Genomic DNA, 23111 nt, shown 5'->3' with positions numbered 1-23111 from the left:
ATAGTCTGGCACCGGCCCTGAGTAGGGAACCTGTGAACTTCCAGATGTATTGTCCTACAACTCCCATCAGACTCAGCCAGTATAGCCAATGGCAAGGGATAATGGGAGATGTAGGCCAAAACATCTGGGGGCTACAAGTTGCCCGCCCCTGATTTAGATGAAATACAGCTAAATGAAAACATCCACAGCCCTCTGGACACCAGGACACTTGGCGTCACACAGATCTTTACCCCAGATGTCTCATTTCAAATGCCGTTTTAGAACTCCGGTCGATTCTTGCCTTCTCCACACCCTGTGTAGAGACAGGACACGACTCTATTTTTCTCCCAAGCCCTCTGGGCATGTCAGAGAACATGGCAAAGGGGATTGGTGGCAACCACAAATAATCTCCGGCTAGTAAGCCAAGCTGACATCTCAGGGCTTCTGATGATGTGCAAACCAAAGCTCACTGTGTTAGCAGTATTCCTGTGTTCCTGACCGTGTTACTGACCAGACACTGGGTTGCAGTGAGCAACCTTCTCTGGACAATAGGATGAATGCTCTGAAATGAAAAGTGAAGGGTGGACAACCTGTGGCCCTCCAGATGTTTTGGCCTACATCTTCCCCCGCCTCTCCCCATTGGCTAGGCAGGCAAGGGCTGAGTTGTAGGTTAAAACATCTGGAGGGCCACAAGTTGCCCACATGAGTCAAATTAGCAAGGAGCTGGTGATTGCTGTCCCTCTCTGCAAATCCAAAATTTCAACTCAGTCCCTTTGCATGGAACAAATCTTGCAAAAGCAAACGTAGGGCTGCCTTTGAAGACAGTTTGGAAGCTGCAACTTGTGCAAAATGCAGCGGCCAGATTGATTTCGGGAACCAGAAGGTTTGACCATATAACACCTGCTCTGGTCCGCTTGCACTGGCTGCCTGTATGTTTCCGAGCCCAATTCAAGGTGCTGGTTTTGACCTATAAAGCCTTACACGGCTTGGGACCACAATGCCTGACGGAACGCCTCTCCCGACGTGAATATACCCGGTCACTACGTTCAACATCTAAGGTCCTCCTCCGGGTGCCTACTCCGAGAGAGGCTCGGAGTGTGGCAACGAGGGACAGGGCCTTTTCAGTGGTGGCCCCCAGACTGTGGAATGATCTCCCTGATGAGGCTTGCCTGGCACCAACGCTGCTATCTTTCCTCTTTGTGAGCAAAGACTTTCCTCTTTGCCCAGGCATATGGCGGCACATCCTAATTACCCACATGTTTAGTTTTTAATCAGTTTTTAATGCTTTATGTATGTATGTTCTGTGTTTTAGAGTTTTAAATTTTGTATACTTGTTTTTACCTCAATTTTAGAATTTCTGTAAACCGTCCAGGGAGCCCTGGCTATGGGGGCGGTATATAAGTTTAATAAATAAATAAATAAATAAATAAATAAATAAATAAACCCAGCCCTGCGTTGCCCAGCCCTGGTTCTTCGCCATGGTTCTTTCCTTCCACGAGCCAATGTGCCCTATCGGCCACATCCGAAAAGCTGAGAAATTGCTATTAGGTCACTACCTACCTCAAAGGAATAACCCACTTGCATTCGTAAGTGCACTTGGCCTCTGTCTTTGTCCCTCGCCACCCCCTTGAAGGCCAGCGGTGGAGCCATGATGACCCACCATTTGGTCACAGCGTGACTTCAAGGCAGCTGATGCTCGCAGCCCCACCGCGATTCTCTTCGCTTATCAATTTGAGAGGGAGAAAAAGACATGCGAGGAAAAAAGGAGCAGAGGGAGAGGAAAAAGGCAGACATATAAGGGGCAGAAGTTAGAAGGACATCCCACGTTAAGCTTAAAAGAGGGGTTCAAGTTTGAAACACGCTATTCTGCAGAGCTGAATGCAAGAATGACTGCTGGATCAGACCAAAGGCCTCTCTCTAACCCAGCATTGTGTTCCCACAGTGGACAAAGACACCAAACATAGCACATCATCGCTCAAGAGAGAAGTGAGCAAATCTTGTGGTACGAAGTGCCCTGATGAAGGACTCTACACAGTCCGAAACGCGTAAGCTACAATCAATCCTTTTGGACATACTCCAGGTTCCATCCCTTGCTCTTTGGCTTTTTTGCCCCTTCGTTATTTGGGGTCCCCTCCTTATCGGCTACCCACGGTGCACAGCCAGATGCCCCAATGGGAAGCTGTCAAGCAAGATGTGAGCGCAACAACACCCTCCCACTGATGTCCCCCCCCCCCATCAACTGGAATTGAGAGGCATACTGCCCCTGACACTGGAGGTATTACACAGTCATCGTGGCTAGTAATCCATGCCAGCCTTATCGTCCACAGTTTTTAAAGCAGTCCGAGTTGACGGCCATCACTACATCTTCTGCAGTCCCTCTTGCTGCTGCTGGACATAACTTACACAAAGCACCCATTTACTCCCGAGTATTCCTATTCAACTCCAAAGTTTAGTGGATTCCCAGTGGCACCTCAATCCCGATTAGCCCCAGACAACCAGGTCTCCCTACCAAACTCGCATCGCTGTGCAAAGCAGCCAAGCAGTGATTCTTTCTGACCCTCCCCAAAACCCCAGTCAGAGAGACCTACCTTGATATCGGGCCCTCTTTCTCTCTGTGTGGAAACGCTTCCCTTTGCTCTCTGTTACTGTCAACGCGCACAGCCGAGATATGATCACTTCCCAGCCTCGGCGGCAGCTGAGCTTCCTGTTCTAACACACTCTATCTTTTAATAGGCCTGTGTCTGCCCACAGACGCCTCACGTCACAGACCGGCTCTCTGATGATGCAACCTTGCTTCTACCAAGGAGAAAATCAGAACGTCGAAACAGGCCCGCACAGAGAACAGGACGGGGAAGCAGGCAGGACTACAGGATGAAACGGTTCCCCTCCAAAAAAGAGAGCACTCTGACTGCAGATTCCCTGGGTGGGTGGGTGGGTGGGAAGGAGTTAACCACTTGCCTCCTCTCTTCATGTCTGATTCATGTAATCTTGCAGCCTCCCACTGACACAAGCGTAGAGCCAGATGTCCCCACCTTCTCCATGAAGGAACAAACCCCATTCGCAAATCCTACAGTCAGCCTGTTCCTTCATGGCCACCGACACTGGCTTGGAAGGAGGCCAACTTGAAGAGAATCTCTCAGGGTGCAATCCTATGTATGTAAAAACAGAAGAAAGGGCCAGAGCTCCCAGCATGCCCATGCCTTTTGGGGGCCTTTTTTCCTTGTCTAAATACACATAGGATTGTGCCTTCCATTTGAAAAAGCGACGATTACAATTACCTTGAATGGGCCTCTACCCGCTTTTTTAAAAAAACAAAACCCGTAAAGCACTCAATTAAACATAGCTGCTGTGCATTCCGCTACCTGTCCTTTCTTCCTTGCCCACCATTTTGTTCATCTCGCCCTCTGCATTACCTCGTCACTCTTCATTTCCCTCTTATTTCACAGCTCCGCCGTTTTTCATTTCATTTCCATACCACCCAATAGCCAAAGCTCCGAGGGTGGTTCAAAACAAAACAACCCACCCACCCCAGAACAAGAAAATAAAGCCGTAATATTCTATCTTTACATACAAAAATGTAAAACAATTTAAAAGAGCCCAAAACAATTAGAAATAAAACACCAGGAGCCAATAAAACAACTGACATGAAAAGCCGCATCATATGTTGTCAAATTGCTGGGCGTAGAGAAGAGTCTTAACCTGGCACTGAGAGTATGACAATGTTGGTGCCAGGCGAGACTCTAGGGAGTTTTCAAGAATTGTGGGGCTACCACAGAAAAGTCCCTCTCCCTTGTGGTTGTCTAAGCCTCCCTCCAAGGAGGGCCTCAGATGTTGATTGAAATGTATGGATAGTTTCATATCGGGGGGGATCTACACTACTGCTTTAAAGCGCTTTAAAGCGCTTTATAACAGTCTTGACAACTGTTTGGGCCCAGGACACACTGCATATACAGGTTTCAAAACGTTTTCAAAGTGCTTTAAAAGCAGTAGTGTAGATCCCCCCCTGGAGAAGTTCTCCGTCAGCTATTGCGGTCCTGAGCTGTGGAAGGCTTTATACGTCAAAACTAGCATCTTGAATTGGGCTCAGACACATACCAATGCAAGAGGGCCAGAATCACCCCCCACTTGATGGTGAAGCTCGCTGTGTGATTTTGGGGCAGTCCCTGACTCTCAGCCTAACCTACCTGACAGGGTTGTTGTGAAGATAAACTGGAGACGAGGACCACCATGCAAGCTGCTTTGGGTTCTTTGTAAGAGGAAAAAATGGCAAGATATAAATGAAACCAATAAATAATAGTAAATACTAAGCTGGGGAAAGGGCAAAACGAATTCCTTCCCCCTTTATTTAACGTTTTAAAACTTTTAGCTGAAAACCGTTTTTTTTTTAAAGTACCTAAACGTAAGACCTCCTGAAGCCAAGTACAACTTTATTTGCGCCCCCCACCCCCATATCTAGGTTCAGATACACCAAAACTCCCCCTCCATATAGAAACTGCATGGCAAAGTGCCTAAGGATGGTGGTTATGTTTATGAAAATATGTCCTCAGTAATAATTAAGGCTTATTAAAACTAATTAACCTCAGCAACATCCTCCTCTGGGTACGATATCTATGCTGAGGTGGAGGGCTATTATCTCAGTATGTCTAATCCCACAGGGCACACCGCTGCTGGGAGACCTGACACCTAAGCTTGCGGATTTGAGTCTGGGAATCAGCTCTGTTCTCCCCCCACCCCACCTGCCCCGAAAGAGCTGGTATCGGGTACCCGAGCAAGCAAACAAGAACCAGTGTGCTGACTAGGTCTAGTGACGCTGCAGCCGACCAGCTCACGCTTAGTCAGGAATTGGCAGAAGCATACTTGATAAGCAAGTCAGGAGAGGTTAAGTAAATTACAAGCTGCCGCGCTACAAAAACAAGGTTATTATACCGTCACAAATGCGGAGAGGCCAAAGGCTGCTGCTTCTCAACCTGTCGGAGCCGATACGGCCAAAGCAAAATGTGGCCTTTTGGTTAAAAATGAATAAAAACTTAAGAGGGAGCTAACATTAAAAAGAAGACACGCAAGCCAGTAAAACCCAAAAGTAACCTGGTGCCTTCCAGATGTGTTGGAACACAACCCCTATCATCCTCAGCCAGCATGGCCAATGCACATTTAATTTATTACATTTTTATACCGCCCTCTCTGGGCGGCTCACAAAAATTAAAACCATGCAGAGCATAATAAAACAACCAACAATCTAAAAACACAAATACAAAATACAATATAAAAAGCATGACCAGGATAAAACCACACAGCAGAAATTGATATAGGTTAAAATACGGAATTAAAACAGCAAAGTTTAAATTTAAGTTAAATTAGGTGTTAAAATACTGAGTAAATAAAAAGGTCTTCAGCTGGCGACGAAAGGAGTACAGGTGTAGGCGCCAGGCGAACCTCTCTGGGGAGCTCATTCCACAGCCGGGGCACCACAGCAGAGAAGGCCCTCCTCCTAGTAGCCACTACCACCCCTATCATCCTCAGCCAGCATGGCCAATGCACTACCAACCCTATCATGAGCCAGCATGGCCAACACACTACCACCCCTATCATCCTCAGCCAGCATGGCCAATGTACTACCACCCCTAACCTCAGTCAGCATAGCCAATGCACTACCACTCCTATCATCCTCAGCCAACATAGCCAATGCACTACCACCCTCATCATCCTCAGCCAGCATGGCCAACACACTACCACCCCATCATCATCAGCTAGCATGGCCAATGGACTGCCACCCCTATCATCCTCAACTAGCATGGCCAACCACAAGAACAAAGCCATTCATCAGAACTGCAGCCATTGTCACAGGTCCATGACAGATGTCTTACTGGGCCTGTACAGCATGCCAAAACAACAGTCTTAGCCAGCAACCTTGGATGCAGTTGGATCAGACCAGATGCTCACCTGGTTCAGCATCCTGTTTCCTCACCAGGGCCAACCAGATGCTTCTAGGGCTGCCCACAAGCAGGACATGAGAGCAACAGTCCTTCTCAGCTATTACACCTTCCCCAGCAACTGGTACTCAGTGGCAAACTGCCCCCTCAACATGGAGCAAAGGTAGGCAACATGGCACCCTCCAGATGTTTTGGACTACAGGTCCCTTGATTGGCCTTGCTGGATGGGGATAATGAGAGTTGTAGTCTAACACATCTTGGAGGAGGCTGACCTAGAGGTTGCAGACAGCCATCATGAAGTAGTGGCGATTGCTAAGACTTTCCCTTCATGGATTGGTTTTTAAAGCTATCTAAGCCCGGAGCCAGGAAAACCGCAGGGCCCACAACCTCATACATCAAGTTTCACAAAATCAGCACTACCACTGAGAAGGCCCTGCACTGCATGTCCATACACTGTATTTCAGACAGAGCGGCAATGCAGAACAGCCCCACACAAATGCACACACCATGACAATTTAGTACTTCTATGGCCACAAACTACGGTGGCCATAGAGGTACTAATCATTCAGAGCCCCTGCAACATCTTAAAATCACACAAGTGGCCTGAGGCGCCCTGAAGCTTCGGAGCTGATCAGTTTCAGGGCGCCTCAGTCTGAATCAGCCCACCTCAGCTCAAATTCGGGGCCTTGGCCCGAGGCGGTGCACAGCCCTAGTAACTGAAACAGCATCACCCACACATGGGTGGTTTTAATTTATGTGAACTGCCTAGGGAGCTTCGGCTATTGGACGGTATAGAAATGCAATACATACATACATACGGAGGTATTGGCAGGCTAGAGGGAAGGTTTGCAGAAGTACAGCTAGTAAAAACAAACCAAAACAAACCTGAGACAGCAACACACACACGGACTGAGCATGCTCAATGGCCACAGAATGTTGAGTAACTGTTGGAGATACGTGCTGGGTAGTGGAATGGAGCCTCTCAGAAAGTGGCAGGAACAGGAATAGTCCACACTGCAACATTTCATTGCAGGTCCCACTTGTTCAATGCCTCTAAGGTATGGCAGCTAAATGGAACCTCCATGTTCAGAGCTGCGCCCTCTGCTGGAAAATAAGAGAATTGTCCACTGTTTACCCATGCCTTTAGGGTAGACGGTTTTGTGTACTCTCTGTGGGTCTGCCTGGGAAGACAGTTCAGAAATTACAGCTGGTACAGAATGCTGCGATCCAGATGTCATCACATCACACCAGTGTTTGAGCAACTGCATTGTTCCCAGAAGCATTCTGGGTATCCAATTCATGGTGCTGGCTTTGACCGAACAAACTTCTCTGTATGGGAAGAAAAAAGTCTTACGAGTTGCCCAGCTAGCTACTTTCAGGGAGCCATTCGCTGGAAGAGTGGGATATACGTCTAGTAAATATGAGCCTTTACTGACAGAATGCTGGCTGGGGGTTATGGAAGGTGTAGTCCAACACATTTGGATGGCAGGAGGCTAGAGAAATATGTCCAAACTACACTAGTGAACGAAGTGGGGCTGAACCCAGATTGGGAAGGGAAATGACCCCATGAGGTCCATGACCCACTTCAAAAACTGGATGCATCAAAAGAAGAAAGAGACAGCCATGAAGTCTGAACTCCTCCCCGGTCCTGAAGCACCACCAATATTACACCCTTCTCTTGGATAGTTGGTGAGTCTTCTACAGATGTACATTAAAACCAGGAGCCAACACAGTTTACCACTGTGGGAGCGAGAATGGTTCCCCGTCTATTTTTTCTCTTCCAACACCACACGTGACAGCCTTTGCAGCAAACACAGAATTTCTCTCCACTGGGCTCCATCACCCACCATGCTTCTGATGAACTTAGTGACTCTCCTACTCCGACCCCACCCCCTTTGGCCTAAAGCACAGATTCTATGTTTCAACACACTCCTACGACACCTGACATTTTAACCCAATCCTTTGCTTCCAAGAGCTGGCGTGATGCAATGGTTAGAGCGTTCGACTGGGACCCTGGAAACCCGGTTTCTGGTCTCCACTCAGCCATTAGGTCCACTTTGGGCCAGTTATTGACACTTAGCCTAACTGACCTCGCAGAGCTGTTGTGAGAATGAAATGGAGAGGAGCAGGATTACGTTGGCTGCCTTGCAAGAAGAGAAACGATGGTATAATGATCTAAGAAAAAATGTTCCAGGGAGGAGCTCTTTCGTGATGTTGCAGATGCCCTGCCAACCAGTATGCTGTACAGCCACTTTGGCTGCATACTGGCACAACTCTCCATCATCAAAACTCAACCCTCAGGTGATCATACCTGCGGCAATTAACACGGCAAATGCACTTTCCAGAATGGAGAGGATGCAGTTTTAATATATGTCTTACACCAGGAATAGGCAACTTGGTGGCCTCCTGATGTTTTGGACTACAATTCCCATAAGCCCCAGCCAGCATAACCAATGGTCAGGAATTATGGCAGGTAGCTGTGGTCCCAAACATCTGGAGGACACCAGGTTCCCACCCGACTCTCCCCTGCGTGCTTCATCAGTTATAGCAGGGGGAGCAGAACCTCTGCGAGTTCAAGGGCCAGATAAAGCTCTCGTGGGCTGCATTCCAGCAGTGGGCGGGGCCAAAATACAAAACCGCCAGCTTATTTGAGGTTAAAGCTCTTATGGCCAGTAATTAAGCCTTAGCAGAGGCATTTCAACCTTTCCGAATGGGGAAAAACTGTGCAAAAGCCAGGAAACCTCCAAATGATTGAAGGCCCAGGGAAGTGGGGTAGGAGCAGGTGAAGGGATGTGGCCAAGCTGTCAACCCGAGGGCCAAGTCTGGCCCCTAGGCCGGAGGGTCGACACCCTCACATTACAGTATGCCCCCAGCGCCAGTCACATTGCACTAGGTGGAACCACCACTAGCGCAAAGGGAAGCCAGTGCTTCATAGGGCCAGCCCAGAAAACAGTGCTTCCAGAACGTGAGAAATCCGTGGAAGTTCCTGCTCCGCGAACTTGTCCTGTTCCAGAAGTGCTCATCTGAGCTAGTTTTCAGGGTTGTGCTTCCTGGGGTGCTAGCGGTCCCATAGAGACCCAGGACCAAGAGCAGCTCTCTGCTGAACACAGGAGGAAGTTAAAAACAAGCAAAAAAAGGACGATACCAGCACAGGAATGAGGAAACCAGGAAACCGCAAAAGATGCTCTTGAAACCATTCAGTGAGCCCCTTCATGTGGGGGACGGCTAGATCGACTTCTGCAAAGGATGGATAAGGCCGTTATGCAGGCTATCTGATGAATCCTTCTTTGCAGCGTCAGATAGCGTGCGGAATGGCCTTATCCATCCTTTGCAGACACGGGCTCAGTGGTACCCCATAGAAAAGTCCCCCCCCCCGGATTCAAACAGCATTCCAGCTCGAATGAACTGTTTCAAGTGCACCTTTGAGGTCCTTCCTCGTCTTTGTTTCTCCAAGACAGCCTCTCCCAGCCCAGTGCCCTCCAGAGGTTTTGGATTTCAACTCTCATCCACCCAAGCCAGCATGGCCAAAGCTCAGGAATGCTGGGCGGTGTTGTCCAAAACATCTGGAGGGCAGGTTACTACGTTGTACACCTAGCAAAAGTGTGTGGAACTCACTGGTGCCGGTTGCAGGTTCTGGAGGGCACTTAGTGAGGCAGATGGCTACCAGGAGGACCTTCTCTGCTGTGGCTCTCCAGCTGTGGAATAAGCTCCCTAGGGAGGCTCACCTGGCACCAACATTATACTCTTTTAAACGCCAGGTGAAGAACTTTTGATTTTCTCAGTATTTTAGCAGTTTATCGACTTAATTTTTAACTTTGCAGTTTTAAATTTGTATTTTAAATCTGTACTAATGTCTGCACTGCTGCTTGGTTTTATCCCGGCTGTACTTTTATACTGTATTTTTATATTGTGTTTTTATACTGTTGCTTTATATTCTGAATGGTTCTCATGTGAACCACCCAGAGAGCTTCGGCTATTGGGCGGTATAAAAATGCAATAAATAAATAAATTAGGCAAGACTCGGTAAAGCAGCAGTTTCTGCAGCTGAAACTCTCCCCATGGCCTGAGTTCGATCCCAGCGGAATCTGGTTTCAGGCAGCCGGCTCGGGTCGACTCAGCCTTCCATCCTCCCGAGGTCGGTAAAATGAGTACCCAGTTAGCTGGGGGAAAGGTAATCACCGCAGGGGAAGGCAACGGCAAACCACCCCGCTATAAGGCCTGCCAAGAAAACATCAGCGAAAGCTGGCGTCCCTCCAAGAGTCAGTAATGACTCAGTGCTTGCATGAGAGGTTCCTTTCCTTTCCTTTTCCCTCTGTGAGTCCCCTCCAACAGTGAGTGAGACCACCTTCTCAGTGCCATTGTCACCAGCTGCTCTTGTTCCTCCTCCTGTTCCTCATCTTCGTTAACACTTGCTCGCTTGAGAGGCAGTGAGCAAATAGACACTGGGCCCGTTCAGACAACACGCTAAGCCACAGTTGGGCCGCTAACCCTTTTGCAGCTAATGGTTAGTGAGCATGCTTAAACTGTGGTTATGTAGCCACCGTGGCTAAGGAATGGTTCACACGACATGCTAAGCCATAACGTTTAGCTCAGAATGCTTAACCAACATGGCTTAGTGTGTCATCTGAACAGGGCCAAGGGCATTGACTGTTCCACCTACTCACCATCGGCTGGGCCACCTGTGAGAAGCTGGTGAAGAAGCAGGTAGCAAGGGTGAAGGGGAGGAACAACTCCAAGGGGCTCTTGTTAGTGGGCCCCTGCTAGGGTGTGGGTCCTTTGCAGGTGCCCAACCATACCAACTCTTGATGTCGGCCCTGTAACCTGCAACTCGGAAGGCATCTGCCTGCTAAATCACGGTTTGCAAACACTTCCTCCCCTGGTTACCTGTGGCATGTGAGAAACACTTCTAAGCAACCAAGCCAACAAGGTTTTACAGGTGGAAAGGAGCAAACTCCTCCTGCCCAAGCTGGCCCAACTTTTATTTTAGGCCATTGATGTGCCATAAATGACGTACACAGGGTTTTGTAGGCTAAGACAGCCTAATAAACATTTGCGAGCTATTAACTTTGGCAGACGTGGCTGGAAGGCTGCAATAGAGCTGTAACAGGGAACGCCATCCTCAGAAGCAGCAACTCCGGCATGGCAAAAATTACTGGCTGAGTTATAAAAGCCTTGAGCGGAGAAGAGGCTTTCCGACCGTGGGCTGGCAACCCTAAGCGGACTTGCGGGGGAAGCACCATTGAGCTCAGAGGGATCGACCAGCGAATGAACAAGCATGGCTTCAGCGCGAAAGCAGAAATAGGAGTTTCTGCTCACGAGTCTTTTCCCCCCGTACAAAGCTGCAAGGGCATACTTGTTTTGGCTTCTTTGGCGGGTTGTTTTTTGTCTGTTTCTGAAAATAAATATTGACCTGTTTTCCTTGAGTTTAAAGTGTCATGAGCAAAGCAGTTGGGGGATAATAGCCGGACAACTGCAACCGTGCACAGCTTGTGAATGCAAAAAAGCAGACTTCTCCAGCCTGGCGCCTTCCAGGTGGGTTGGACTACAACTCCCAGCATCCCCAGCCAGGGGATGCTAGGAGTTGTAGTAGTCCAACCCACCTAGAAGGCGTTAGGTTGGGGAAGGTGAGCATAAAAGATAGCTAGAGTTTGCTCTGGGTTAAAGGCAACAATAACTTTGCTATAGTGCCTGAGATATGGAAGCCCCCTGCTGAAGGTTCCTCTGGAGCTTTGGGGCTTGTGATAACCATGTCCAAAGCTCTCCCTTTTCCCTCCCCTGATTAATCCCGCACTTGTTCCACTTTCTATGCCCCAATGGTGACCAGCTTCCCTTCTCGTGATTAAGTTGCTGGTATTGTAGGATTGCCCTCACAACCAGAAACGCCTTGTGGATGCCACACCGCCACTCTAACCCTTGGGAAATCCTTAAGTGAGTAACCCCAAAGAATCTCTCCATTCTGTTCAAAGAGTTCTAAACAAATCGAGGGCCTTGATTCTTCCTGACTGTTAGAGCAGTACAACAATGGAACCAGTTACCTAGGGAGGTTGTGGGCTCTCACACACTAGAGGCCTTCAAGAGGCAGCTGGACAGCCATCTGTCAGGGATGCTTTAGGGCGGATTCCTGCACTGAGCAGGTAGTTCGACTCGATGGCCTTATAGGCCCCTTCCAACTATTCTATGATTCTCTCCACTGCAGGGGTGGGGTGGGCACTGCAGCCAGCCTTGATGTTCATATGCATGCACTTTTGTAACCTTCTTCTCACTGGCCTTCCTTCTTCTCACATCAGTTCGTTGGTTTCTATTCATCACTCTGCTGCTAAGATCATCTTCTTGGCTCGCCGCTCTGACCATGTTACTCCACTTCTGAAATCTCTTCATTGGCTTCCAATTCACCTCCGAATCCAATATAAGCTTCTCCCGTTGACTTTCAAAGCTTGTCACAGTCTAGCTCCTTCCTACCTTTCTTCTCTCATCTCACTTTATTGCCTTGCTCGTGCGCTTCGCTCATCGAATGCTATATTTCTTACCCGCCCAAGGGTCTCTACTTCTCTTGCTCGGCTTCATCTATTTTCTCTCGCTCCCCCTTATACCTGGAATTCTCTTCCAGAGCATTTGGGGACCACAAGTTCAATTGCTGTTTTTAAAGCTCAATTGAAAACTTTTCTTTTTTCTACAGCTTTTAGAACAAGACTTTGTTCTTACTTTTACACTGTTTTATTGTCCCCTGTGCCTATTTGGTGCATTCTCCTCCCTCTCTTATTGTTTTATTATGATTGTATTAGAATGTAGCCTATGTGGCAGGGTGTTGCTGTTTTATTCTTTTACTATGTACAGCACCATGTACATTGATGGTGCTACATAAATAAATAATAACTTTTCACATGAGCACAGAGTCAAGATGCATCTACCCCCACCCAAGATGACCACACCAGTATTCCCTGGCCCTACCTTTCCCTTTAACCCACAGATAATTTGGTGGTTTCCTGGATTCTATAGTTTCCCCCCATTCTAAATGATTGAAACGCCTTTTCTAATGATTCGGTACTGGAAGTAAGAGCTTTCAGCTACAATATCCTGCTGGTTTTTGTTTTTGTTTTGTATTTTGGGCCTTGCCCAGCTCCATCTTATCTTAACTCTCTTTGTGCTTCTCCCCCCTTTCCATGTAGAAAGATGTTGGCTTTCCCTCACCCCAGGTCCTTTCAAGACCAGCTGTATAAGTTGCATCCCAGTAAATATTTTGGTTTGGTTGCATTTTCTGCAGATCTATTCTCTACCCCCCTCTCATTCCACTTAAGACAGTGGCCTGGTTCAGACAACACGCTAAACCATGCTGCTTAACCACAAAATGGTTAAGGGAATTCCCTTAACCATTTTGGGGGTAAGCAGCATGGTTTAGCGTGTTGTCTGAACCAGGCCAGTCACAGGTGGGGATGAATGGATTTTGCTACATCCATTCGGTCAGTTTCAGGGACTGTCAGAAATCTTTTGTCCTACCGTCCACGCATTGACGAAACCAGAGTTTTTAAAATCAGAATTTTGTTCTATTTGCGCAAATGCACATTATTGTGTTGCTGCATGCACACCTTTGTGCAAATCCCCCTGGCTCAAAAGGGGGAAAAAACTGCTCCCTAAGTCTGCGGATTATCCTGATGACTTGGAAAAAAGCTGGTCTGCTGCGGAATCCAAAGGTCGGATTCATAGAAATCCAAACTCATTGGAATCAGTCGCGGATTTCTCAGAGATCCCTAGCAGTGATCCACAAACAAACTGCTGTGGCGCTCCAGATGTTATCAGGCTCCAACAACTGTCAGCCCAACAACATCTGGGTGGGTGCATGCTGCGTGCTAGATTTAAGAGATTCAAGAACCGGTAGCTTTTTTGTTTGAAAATTTATCTTCAGCCCTTGATTCCACCACCACCCCGTTTTGTTTCTCCTCAAAAAAGCGGTCCTTTACTGACCGCCTTGTATTAGTTACAACACGAGTGTGCAGAAGCTAGATCAGGATGTCTTGGGAGATCGACAAGTGATCGGCAATCCATCAGCAAGGATTTCTGACTCCCTGTTGATTAACAGCAGCAACAAAATGACCCGTTCCCGCATTAAATTATACTGCTGCAATGAAAAACGCTGGGAGTGACCCAGAAGAGATTTCTGTGTGGAAGGACGGCGAGATCCATTCACTATTGGCGCTCCAAATAAATTCCTGGGCTCGGTTCTTGAATTCTAAGCCTGTCTTTTGAACCAGCTGGTGAATCTTGGGGTTCTTGTACAAAACAGATCCAATCAGCTGGAGGTCTGCCCACCACAGCATTACAATAGCCTTGAAATGCTTCTTGGAAGTGCTTTAGACTGGCACAGCAGAATCGCCGAAACGACGTCAGAAGCGGCCAGGATTTTGCGTTTCATCTCTCCCAGTTAGGCCAAGCGGTTCCATATCGGTTCCAAAGCTTTCCTTCCTGCCTCATCTTAACCTTCCTCCCTCTTTAACCAGACGGGGGCAAAGAGCAAGAGGAGTTGAACGGGGATGGCTTAAGCAACACTAAATCAATAAGGAATGGCAAAACCGCAAACACAAGCCGTTGCCGGCCATAAAGGTGTTATCTTAAAACAACATTATTCAAGAAGAAAAGCCCACCAAGCTATTCGCAAAGCTGAAAAATAAAGGTCTAACCCCCCCCCTCCTGCGGCCAGGTGCAAAATGACGGTTGTGATTGATAAAAGAAAACTCAGCTTTCCTTCTCTGACTCCACTGGCCTTTCTCCCTTGCTGCCTCTTATACCTAGAAACTCCCTCCCAGAACAGTTGGGTGACCTCTCTGACATCCCTCAGTTCCCTCTATGAAATGTACCTTTTCCACGAAGCCCTTGGCTCAACCTCCACATTCCATGTGTAACTCAGCTTGTAACCCGGACTAAAACTATGCTTCTTTGATGACCCCTGCCTCTGCTCCCCTCTCCAACCTCTTGTCATTTTCCCATGACAATTTTCACATTGTAAGCTTCTCGGGCAGAGACCTGTCCCCTTGTCCCATGTACACCCTAGTGCACATTAATTGCAAGAGTTAACAACCCCCTTTTACCTTCATGGTTCGTTATATGCAATGCCATAAACAGACGTTAAAAGCAGAGATCTCAATGTTGTGTTGAATGAACTGTACAAGGTCCCAATATGTTTCACAGTGCAGTTCCAACTTTTAGAACCCTAGCCAATCTGAGCTCAGTATCGCTCCGGGAGCACCTAATGCGACAATAACGTCCCCCACACTACCCCAACTTCATAAAATCAGCAGAAGAGGCAACACTGCAAGTTGGGATGAAACATGAGGCTTTCCCAGGAGTGGCACCAGTGTCCTAGAACTCCTTTCCCAGTAACATTTGTTGTGACACCTCAATTCCTTGTTATAAAAGATTGTTGAAATAAATATTTTAAAGTGTTTACCAGACAGTTGGGAGCCTGAGCTGAACCTGGGGGGGGGGGGGATACACTAAGAGTCTACTCAGCTGCTGGGGAAAAATGGATTAGTGAGTATTTCTTTGCTATCAGAAGTACAGTGATAAACTCTAAATGCAAGAACTCATCATGTCAGCTTATAGCTATGGCCTCAACAAGAATCCACAGGCATGCCTGCAGGATATATATGTTCCACTTGCTTTTTTATTATGTATACTCCAAGGAGCCAATATTCTGATTAACAACACCATCATAAAACAGATATCCAAAAACTAAACTAATAAAATCTCACAATTAGGTTCATGGGGTACGACTGCAATTTTTTAAAGAAATTATTTTGGAGTAAGCTCCACTGAAATTACTCCTAGCTAACTATGGTGCTTCTCCATTGAAGTTACTCGGTTGAATTTACTACCAGAGAACTAAAGCTACTTCCAGACAACTTCTGATTGCATAGCCTTTGACTTATAAAACACACTGCAATGCAACCTTCAGCTTGCTTCTAGTAAGAAATGCAAACAACCTTGCAAAGAAATGTCTCCAATTAAGCTGCTAGTGTGAAGTAGGAACTCCAGCAAAGAAAAGGGGGGAGATATCCAGCCTCTGCTTGAGTGTTTTCCTTACTCTCTCATTTCCTCTATGCTCATCTGTCACGCTGTGAGAGCCAGTGTGGTGTAATGGTTAGAGGGTTAGACTGGGACTCTGGGAGATCTGGGTTCTACTCCCCACTCAGCCATGAAGCTCACTTGGGTGGACTTTGGGCCAGTCACTGACTCTCCGCATAACCTACCTCACAGGGTTGTTGGGAGGGTAAAATGGAGAGGAGGAGGGCCATATAAGCTGTCTTGAGTTCCTTACAAGAGGGTGGGGAGAGGGAGGAAATAAATGCAATGATAAATAAGTAAAGACACAGGTCTAATCTCCACCTATCCTCTATTGTGCCTCAGCCCCTTTTTGACACACGGGGTGGATTCTGACAGGGCTTCTGTTATAGCTGAGGGGCAAGGTGGTAGAAGGATAGGAATAGCGTAAAAAGCTCTTTACCTGTGATTTGTTTACGTCTTGATTTCATTTCTCACCTACCACCATGGATCTGCAACAGTTTCAAGGGGGCAAATATTGAACAATTCCATTCTTTCTTACGGGACAAGGAAAACCAACTAAGATTGCATACTATAAACCAGTAGTGTAGTATGCTCTGGAATGTCTTTTCAGAGCAGGAATAATGACCTCATTTAAGGGAGCACCAGAGCAATTGATGGACTGTCCCCACTCCGGCAAGCAAAAGGGGCAATAACAAGACTTTCATGTTTTACTATTTATTTATTTATTTATTTATTTATTACATTTCTATACCGCCCAATAGCCGGAGCTCTCTGGGCGGTTCACAAAAATTAAAAACATTCAAAGTATAAAACAACAGTATAAAACCATAATATAAAATACAATATAAAAGCTCAACCAGATAAAAACAGCAGCAATGCAAAATTACAAATTTAAAACACCGAGTTAAAATTTATTTATAGACTGTTAAAATGCTGGGAGAATTAAAAGGTCTTCACCTGGGGTCTAAAAGCATATAATGTAGGTGCCAAGCGAACCTCCTTAGGGAGCTCATTCCACAGGCGGGGTGCCACAGCAGAGAAGGCCCTCCTCCTGGTAGCCACCTGCCTCACTTCCTTTGGCAGGGGCTCGCGGAGAAGGACCCCTGAGGATGACCTTAGGGTCCGGGCAGGTACATATGGGTACTATGGTTTTATTTTATTATTACATTTATCTCCTGCCTTATTATTACATTTATCTCCTTGCAAGGATCCCCAGGCAGCTTGCACGGTCCTCTTCCGCTCCATTTTAACCTCACAACAACCCTGTGAGGTAGGCTAGGCTGAGAGTCCTTGAGAAAAGATGCACGTAGAGTGAATTTCGTGGCCAAGTGGGGACTAGAACCCAGGTTTCCCGCGTCCCAGTCCAAGACTCATAACTGCTACACCACACTCCAGCTGTAATATCGGGAGAAGGTTCACCCCAAACCTCTGCAGCTCTTTGGGAGTACAGAGGAGAGGTTTCCAAGAGCCCTTTGCCCCCATCCCCATAACAGGGCAAGACTCGTCCTTGCTCAGCTCTTGCACAATGCAAAATATGGCTCGGGCCAATTGGGTATTTATGGCATCCATACAGAGATACTTTGCAATTCTAAAGGAGGGGGGAAAGGGGGAATTGGAATGAAACAACATAGCCATTGCTACAACTCCCAGCATCCCCGGCCAGCAAAGCCAACACTTCTGGAGGACTCCACTCCCAGATTGACATTACACACATTTTTAAAGTCCAGGATTAATTCATTTGGAACTTTCTACATGAATAAACATTGACCAATCTTTGTCAATCTCTCCACCCACACCCACCCACCCTTACACAGAAAAGGCAGTGGGGGTGTAGTGGAGAGTTATCTTTTCTACTCCTGTTTTAGACCCCTTATAGGGAATTTAAAGGTGCAAGTCATATTTTCCAGAGCGGATCTTAAACTATTCAGTTTTGGGGTCACAAAGGGTCGACAATGCAGCAGTGCCCTCTTGCCGAAAGAAAAGCAGCCAAAGTTTACCTCACTAGCCCTGGGAATGTACAAAATCCTGTCCTTGAACTGCCCCCTCTCCACCCACAAGTAGCAACGGGGGTGGGGTGAGGGGATGCATAGACTTTCCCCCCAATTTAGCACCCACCATGAGGTATCGGACTACAACCCCCATTAGATAATGGGGTTTGTAGTCCGACACCTCTTACTTAGAGGGCGCCAAGTTGGGGGGGGGGGAGTCAATATTCCGTGGGGCATGCCCGCACATGTACGCTCGACCGCTGAATTTAAGCCAAAACAGGAACTGGCGCGTCTCTTCCCCCGATGAGAAGGAGCCAACTCAGTTGGGTCCACATCACACCTTTCTTGAGGTCTTGCATGCAAAGCGATCCAAAATCCAGTCCGTTTGCCGTAATCCTAATCTACAGGCGTTACTGGGAACTTTAATACAGCAAGCCTCATTTCAAACCCCGCGCAAAAACAGGGCAACTTGCTTCGCGGTAAACAGGAGAAACGGGCTTTCATCGGAGGATGCGACGATCGAGCGGGCTCTAGCCCCCGATACGTCGATGAGTCGTTGATGTGCCGCAATAAATGGGCGCTCGGGCCGAGACAACGAACTAAAGAGCCGCTTACCATTTTGCTCGCCCCCGAAGGAGGGCAGAAGGATCTCCACTGGCGCCGGTGCCTAACTCTCCTCTCTCGTTTGATCATTTTACCTCGCTTCGGTAGCGACCGAGGACTTCCTCGCCGCGGTATTGCAAACGGCCTCTCCCCCCCACCCCCGGGTAATGTTTTTCAGACCCAACTGCTCGCTCGCTGGCTGGCTGGCTGGCTGGCTGATGCAACGAGATTCTGAAAATGCATCCTCTTCGGAGGGTCATCATAACAACCACCCTTTACGCAACTCTGCAGTAGCAACCGGAGTGGCCCACCCATCACTCCTCCTCCTAATCCCCCTAAAATGGCAAAGGACAGAGAAAGACAAACAAACGGCGTCGACCGGCTCAAAACTACACGCGCTCAGGGCTGCAGTTAAAAGGCAATCGAGTCTTCCAACTCGTCCCCCCAAAAATAATAATCGCGCTTTTAACATAGAGACACGCGATTGCCCCGTTCATACGTTACCTTTTTTCTCCTCAAAGTCCCGCAGCTCTCGCAGGGTAAGTAGCCTTGGACTCCGGAAGGGTCGCTATTCTCGGGGTCTGAGACGATCATGGTGTCGTGTTGTCGTTTTAATCTGGACAAGCAGCTCTCCTGCGAAGTTGGGAGACTTTCTAGCTTCTTCGAAGAAGGGTCGAGAGAGGAGGATTCGACAGGACCGGGCACAAGGAGCAGCTCCCGGAGCCGGCGGCAAGTGTCACAGGAGGCTGCACCCCCCGGGGGATGATGGTTCCACGGTAGAACGTCCGAAAAGTGGCAGGGTTCTAGAACGTCCCGGCGCATCAGGGTTCTAGAACGTCCGAAAAGTGGCAAGATTCTAGAACGTCCCGGCGCATCAAGGTTCCAGAACGCCCAAGCGCGGCTTTCCCCGCTCCGGAGTCGAACTCTCTTCCAAGTGATTGCTCTCAAGAGCATTACATTTTAAAAAAACAAACCCGAAGGGTCCCGCCTCCTAACAGCTGCTGATTTCGTACTGATGGGGCCAGGGAGGGGGAGTGGACAAATCGGGAGGGGGCGTCGACACCCCCACGAAGCCAATCACTCTGGAGCGGGCGGAGCTGTCCCTAGACTTCGGCGTACACCTCCCACCCTTCCGCACCAATAGGGAGAAGGAAACCGGGCTTGGGATCATGGGAAGTGTAGTCTCCACCGAGGTTGTTTGTTTCCTGTCCCCGAGAAGGGGGTGGAAAATTGGGTGGCTTGTTTGCTTCTTGTCGAGGGCGGACCTCTGGCTGCTTTGGAAGGTGCAAACGAGGTGGATTGATCTCCGAGGCCCATACCTCTGTCGCGATACTCGGAGAAACTGTGTTAGCTTTGAAGGATCACTTTTAAGGGTGGTTGGAAAACAGCACCATCGTAGGCATGTCTACTCAGAAGCAAGTCCCATTGACTGTATTGGACTGCACATAAGTCTGTATTGGACGACAGTCTTCGTTTGTAGAGTATGGAGCCCAATCCTGTACATGTTTATTTGGGAGTAAGACCCACTGATTTCCATGGACTTACTCTCAAGTAATTATGTATAGGGCTGGACAATACTAGGTAAGTTTACTCAGCAGTAAAGTCCATTTATGACAGTGAGACTTACTCCCAAATATACGTGCATAGAATTGGAACCTTAGTCTTGTAAAGCATTGTCCACAGTTTTTGTAAATAGATCTGTGCAACTCAATCTTGAACTTGTTTATTTGGGAGTAAGTTCCACTCTCTTCAGTGTGTTTAGATTTGGACTCTTTATTCAGTTATATATAGTCAAGACCTTTGCAATTTGCCTGTTGAGAGGTTGCATGAAACTGGAAAAATTTGCATGAATTTTCACAAACTTAAAATAGTCTAACAAGGATGCATACATACCTGGGAGTTCAGTCCCATCAACTCAGTGGGATATGGTTCTGAGTAGACCTTCCTAGGATTGCTCTGTAACAGAGAGAAGTTCTTTTTTAAAAACATGCAATCCTGTGCATATCTACTCAGAAGTAAATCCTACTATATGCAACAGGATTTGCTTCCAATCCTATGCACACTTCTTACTTGTGAGTAAGCCCTATTGGATTCAGTGGTGCTTATGTTTGAGTAAACATGCACAGGATTTTGCTGCCAGTCTCTTCAAGGTAACGGAAAAGAGAAGGAAACGCAATCCTAAATATATTTGAACCTAAATACCACATTTACGACTTCTGAGAAAACAGAAAGGAAAAAGTTATTCCTGCTGGCACTCAAGCAATGGACACAATCAGAAAGAATCTGACATCTCTATGTAACTTGTGCCGAGTTCAAAAACTGGTCAAACGGATTAAAATAGCATTTGAAGCAAAATAACATTTGAAAATCATTTTTCTTTCCTTCGTTTTATATGGATTTTAAAACCAGACAGTTCGGGTGAAATTTAAAATACAGAACCCCATTTTAAAACAAAGCAGTGATAGTTACCTAAGAACAGCAAAATCCTATGCATGTTACTCGGAAATACGTCTTCTTGAGTCTACTAGGGCTTACTGCCAAGTAAGTGTACATAGAATTGCATCAAAATCTTTGATGATTTGGGGAAAGCACAATTTCACTTAGTTTCAAGCAGCCAACAATATTTAATTTATAGTGGAATTATTCAGTGCAGCTCCGATATAAAGAACTTTAATTTTGCTAGTAAAGTGCAAGTTGTCATACAATCAGACACAAGCCTCACAAAAGCAACTTTAAAATGGGTAATGCCGCAATTCCTAATCCCTGTGCAGTTCAAACCAGAGGATGTGGTTATTAGATTTTGATCTAAGTAGACTGATGCACAATCCAGTGAAGGATCTGATGTAAGCTAGATTATTGTAATTACCACTGTCGCCCAGGACGGACTACTGCAACACACACTGTGCAGGGGCGGCCCCTAAAAAGTATTCGGAAAGGAATGCTGCAGCTGGCCTATTTTTTTGGAGCCCCATTGTAGAGACCACAGTACTCCCTTGTCTTTTGATCTACATTAGATCTTGATTCATTTCCAAGTGCAATTTAAAGTGCTAGTCATTGTAAAGGAAGACAGGTAGACTGCGCTGGGCTTAGGGCAACTGGGTTGTATAGTTAGCTTGATATTAGTGAGTTACAAATTCTGAATGGCAAAGAAGATTGGCTGGCCACCTGGAGGCCAAGGGAGGGGCTGAAACAGAAGTCAGAAGGGTAATCCTAGTCTGCATGAAAAAGTCTGCATGACAAAGGCCCTGGCCGAACAACCTGGAGGTGGAAGGAAGGGCAGACAGCGGTTAAAAAAGGCAGGAAGCCTTGGCGCCAAGAAAGAGGGAGGAGGGCAAAGGCAAACTTGGGGGGAGGTAGGTATTTAACTGTCAGCCCACCCTAGAACTCCTGTTCTTTCTTTTTTCTTTTCTTTTTTAAAATAGTAGAGTTGGAAGGGGCTTACAATAAACTGAAACTCAATCCAGACAAGACTGAGATGCTGCTGGTAGGTGGTCCTTCTGGCCGGATGATGGGTGTTCAACCTGTTCTGGATGGGGTTGCACTCCCCCTGAAGGAGCAGGTTTGTAGCTTGGGGGTTCTCCTAGAACCATATCTGTCACTTGAGGCCCAGGTGGCCTCAGTGGCATGGAGTGCTTTCTACCAGTTTCAGTTGGTGGCCCAGCTACACCCCTATCTGGACAGGGATAACCTAGCTTCAGTCGTCCATGCTATGGTAACCTCCAAATTAGATTACTGCAATGCCCTCTACGTGGGGCAGCCTTTGAAGACAGTTCGGAAGCTGCAGCTTGTGCAAACTGCAGCGGCCAGATTGATAACTGGAACCAGAACGTTCAAACATATAACATCGATTCTGGCCCGCTTGCATTGGCTGCCTATATGTTTCCGAGCCCAATTCAAGGTGCTGGTTTTAACTTATAAAGCCTTACACGGCTTGGGACCACAATACCTGATTGAACGCCTCTTCCAACATGAACCTACCCGTACACTGCGCTCAACCTCTAAGGTCCTCCTCTGAGTGCCTAGAAGGGACGCTCGGAGGATGGCAACAAGGGAGAGGGCCTTTTCAGTGGTGGCCCCCCATTTATGGAATGATCTCCTCAATGAGGCTCACCTGGCGCCAACATTATCTTTTCGGCACCAGGTCAAGACTTTTCTCCCAGGCATTTGACAGCATTTAACAACATATGCTAAATTTGTTTGTTTTTTAATGGACCCCAAAACTGTTGTTTAAATGGATAGTGTTGTTTTATACTGTTTTTTTTTTTTAATTTTGATGGTTTTAAATTTTGTATACTTTTTAATGTCCACTGTTTTTAACTTTTGTAAACCGCCCAGAGAGCTTCGACTATGGGGCGGTATATAAATTTAATAAATAAATAAATACAAGGCCATCGAGTCCAACCCCCTGGTCATTGCAGGAATCTACCTTAAAGCATACTTGACAGATGGCTGTCCAGCTGCTTCTTGAATGTCTCTAGTGTGGGAGAGCCCATGACCTCCCTAGATAACTGGTTCCATTGTCGTACTGCTCTAACAGTCAGGAAGTTTTTCGTGA

The 23111-nt window shown here is 47.2% G+C and overlaps 1 protein-coding gene across 3 annotated transcripts in view; it reads right to left on the bottom strand.

Annotated features, from left to right (window-relative positions):
• Nucleotides 1–19485, bottom strand: part of SESN2 (sestrin 2) — a 54971-nt gene extending 35486 nt beyond the window's left edge. For 2 of the 3 annotated variants that reach the window (XM_063140698.1, XM_063140699.1), the window contains exon 1: nt 19061–19485. In XM_063140698.1, the coding sequence (XP_062996768.1) occupies nt 19061–19378 (318 nt within the window). In that variant the 5' untranslated portion in view covers nt 19379–19485. Of the gene's footprint in view, nt 1–18568; nt 18892–19060 lie in introns of those variants that run through there. The other variant, XM_063140700.1, reaches the window with a different exon arrangement.
• Nucleotides 19486–23111: the final 3626 nt, after the last annotated feature.

The sequence above is a fragment of the Elgaria multicarinata genome, chromosome 13 (genome assembly GCF_023053635.1).
Source record: "Elgaria multicarinata webbii isolate HBS135686 ecotype San Diego chromosome 13, rElgMul1.1.pri, whole genome shotgun sequence".
In the NCBI taxonomy this organism is placed as follows: Eukaryota; Metazoa; Chordata; class Lepidosauria; order Squamata; family Anguidae; genus Elgaria; species Elgaria multicarinata.
The sequence above is the reverse complement of the archived record's forward strand: the minus strand, read 5'-3'. Positions and strand labels throughout refer to the sequence as shown.